This window comes from Hylaeus anthracinus, unplaced genomic scaffold (genome assembly GCF_026225885.1).
Source record: "Hylaeus anthracinus isolate JK02 unplaced genomic scaffold, UHH_iyHylAnth1.0_haploid 4, whole genome shotgun sequence".
Taxonomy (NCBI): domain Eukaryota; kingdom Metazoa; phylum Arthropoda; class Insecta; order Hymenoptera; family Colletidae; genus Hylaeus; species Hylaeus anthracinus.
Window position 1 is genome coordinate 14,371,165 of NW_026535289.1, and position 2,013 is coordinate 14,373,177.

The 2,013-nt window shown below is 47.9% G+C and overlaps 1 protein-coding gene across 1 annotated transcript in view; it reads left to right on the forward strand.

The window, feature by feature from the left end:
- Positions 1–1,185: 1,185 nt before the first annotated feature.
- The window catches only part of LOC128895136 (uncharacterized), a 10,542-nt gene continuing 9,714 nt past the window's right edge, over positions 1,186–2,013 (forward strand). The window contains exon 1 of the mRNA XM_054157433.1: positions 1,186–1,422. Coding sequence (XP_054013408.1) covers positions 1,203–1,422 — 220 coding nt within the window. The 5' untranslated portion in view covers positions 1,186–1,202. The remainder of the gene's footprint in view (positions 1,423–2,013) is intronic.

The window sequence follows — 2,013 nt, forward strand, 5'->3', positions numbered from 1 at the left end:
TTAATCATTCATCGCGTAGTTATGCAAGGGTAAGGTTGTGCAACAAGGATTTCAAAGTCTTGTAGTCGATATGCTAATGAGCTTACTCCCGGTTAAGAGGGGTTCTCGCGTTACGAAAATTCAACCTCGACGAACGGAGCCCCCCTCGACGATAAACACGGTTTCCCCAGGATTATCCCCCCGGTGCACGGGGATTAGGGTTGAGTCGTAAAAACACTATTCGCCGGACGCTATTCGTTACAAATTTATTCGGTACGCTGTTGGGATGTAACTAGGATACAAAATAACGATATAAATGAATCGTTTGAATGGATTCGAGTACAGTGGATGATCCACTGCCGTGTCGAGTATTGAAAAGTAAATAAAACACCCCGATTGATGGAGGGGAACGGGTGGGTGGGGATGTTTTGGCTGATGGGGCAATTAACGAGGTTAACGAATGGAACATAGCTTCGGACACGGGACCGGTAGCTTTCTGAGGGATTAAATCGCAGAAGCTAGACTTGTAGGCAAGGAAAGAACAGTAAACCCCCGGCGGGAGGAGAGGGACGCAACAAGGTCGCCGATGAGAACGGCTGCGGGTCGGTCGATGAAGCCTAAAACCGTAGAAATTCGCCTAATACATGTCGCATTGGCTTCCTTATAAAGCTCCGGGTTTTCACTACCAAGGTCCGCAGTGCGAGAAGAAGCGCCGAGGAGGAGGACCACCGCTTCCGCTCGTGTTCACCCGAAAAAAAAATACTTCCCGGTTCGCCGGATCCGGTCCAGCTCGAGGGTTTCGCGCGTTCCTCGCGGGTGCGGTCGCGTCGTCGCGGCGCTGCCGTTCGGGCCGCGGCTTCGTCCGTGTGAGAGTTCAGTGAATAAACGAGAAACCAGAAACAAAAGGGGGAGAAGAAAACCGAAGATAATAAACGGCGAGGTCGCGACTTGCTCAACCGTCTCGGGAAAAGGAAACTTCTCGCGCACAATCGACGCCGCGCTCTGTTATTAATTCGCTGCGCGATAGAGATCGTTGAAAAGGCCCGAGGAAGACAAAAAACCTTCCAAAAGAGAATTCGGTTTAAGGGAAATATCGGCTCGAAGGAAGTCGGGAGCAGAGAGGCGGGGAAAATCTAATCGAAGAGAGCCGAATAAACGGAAATCGACTTAAAGAAGATATCTACACGATTTGAGAAAATCTGAGCGACGTTAACGGTCCCCCGATGGCCAATTCGCAAACACTGCTGGCAATTATCGGCATCCTCTGCGCGTGCACCTGCGGCGGCCGCACGGAATGCGGAAGTCACGCGGAGATCTCGCTGCTGACGAGCATCCACGACGATCCGTCCTGCAGGAAATTGTCACCCAGAGGCGTTCTGATGTACGAAGCCGCGAAGCTACTCGCCGAGACTTACAATAACAGGTCCAGCGGATTCGACATCGGTAACGATCGTACATTCTTCCCGTTTTTTCCGTATTCTTTATCCTTTTTTTTCTTTTCGTCCTTTTTCTCTCGTCGCTTGGCTGCAACGGAGGAATACCGACAAAAACGATGCCAAGGAAAATCGCTAGAATTCCGATTCGTCGTGTTTCGACGCGTCGTCTCGACGCCACGAATTAGAAATGAATCGTTGGGAATCCTTTACCGGTTGATTTAGAGGCGACAGAGACTCGTTTAGAAGTGTGAATCGCGTTGGGCAGCCGCGAGTGTTCAACGTAGCGAGTCTCTGATTGGATAATCGATGCAATTTCGTTTTTGCTGCCTCTTCGCTTATCGTTTATCGTCTGCTTATTCGAACGTTGATGTACGTAAGAGATTCTCTTTTTTTTTTTTTTTGTTATTTAAATGCCTGTTGTTATTACTACCGCGACGAGGCAAATGATTAGTCTTACAGACATTTTTGAAATTAAATCGATTACTTGGAAAAAATTACTTGAATATGTCTAATCGATTGCGACGTGTAATTAAAGGAGGGTTATTATTATTACTACTGCGATAGGGCAAATGATTAGTTTTACAGAAATTTTTGAAAT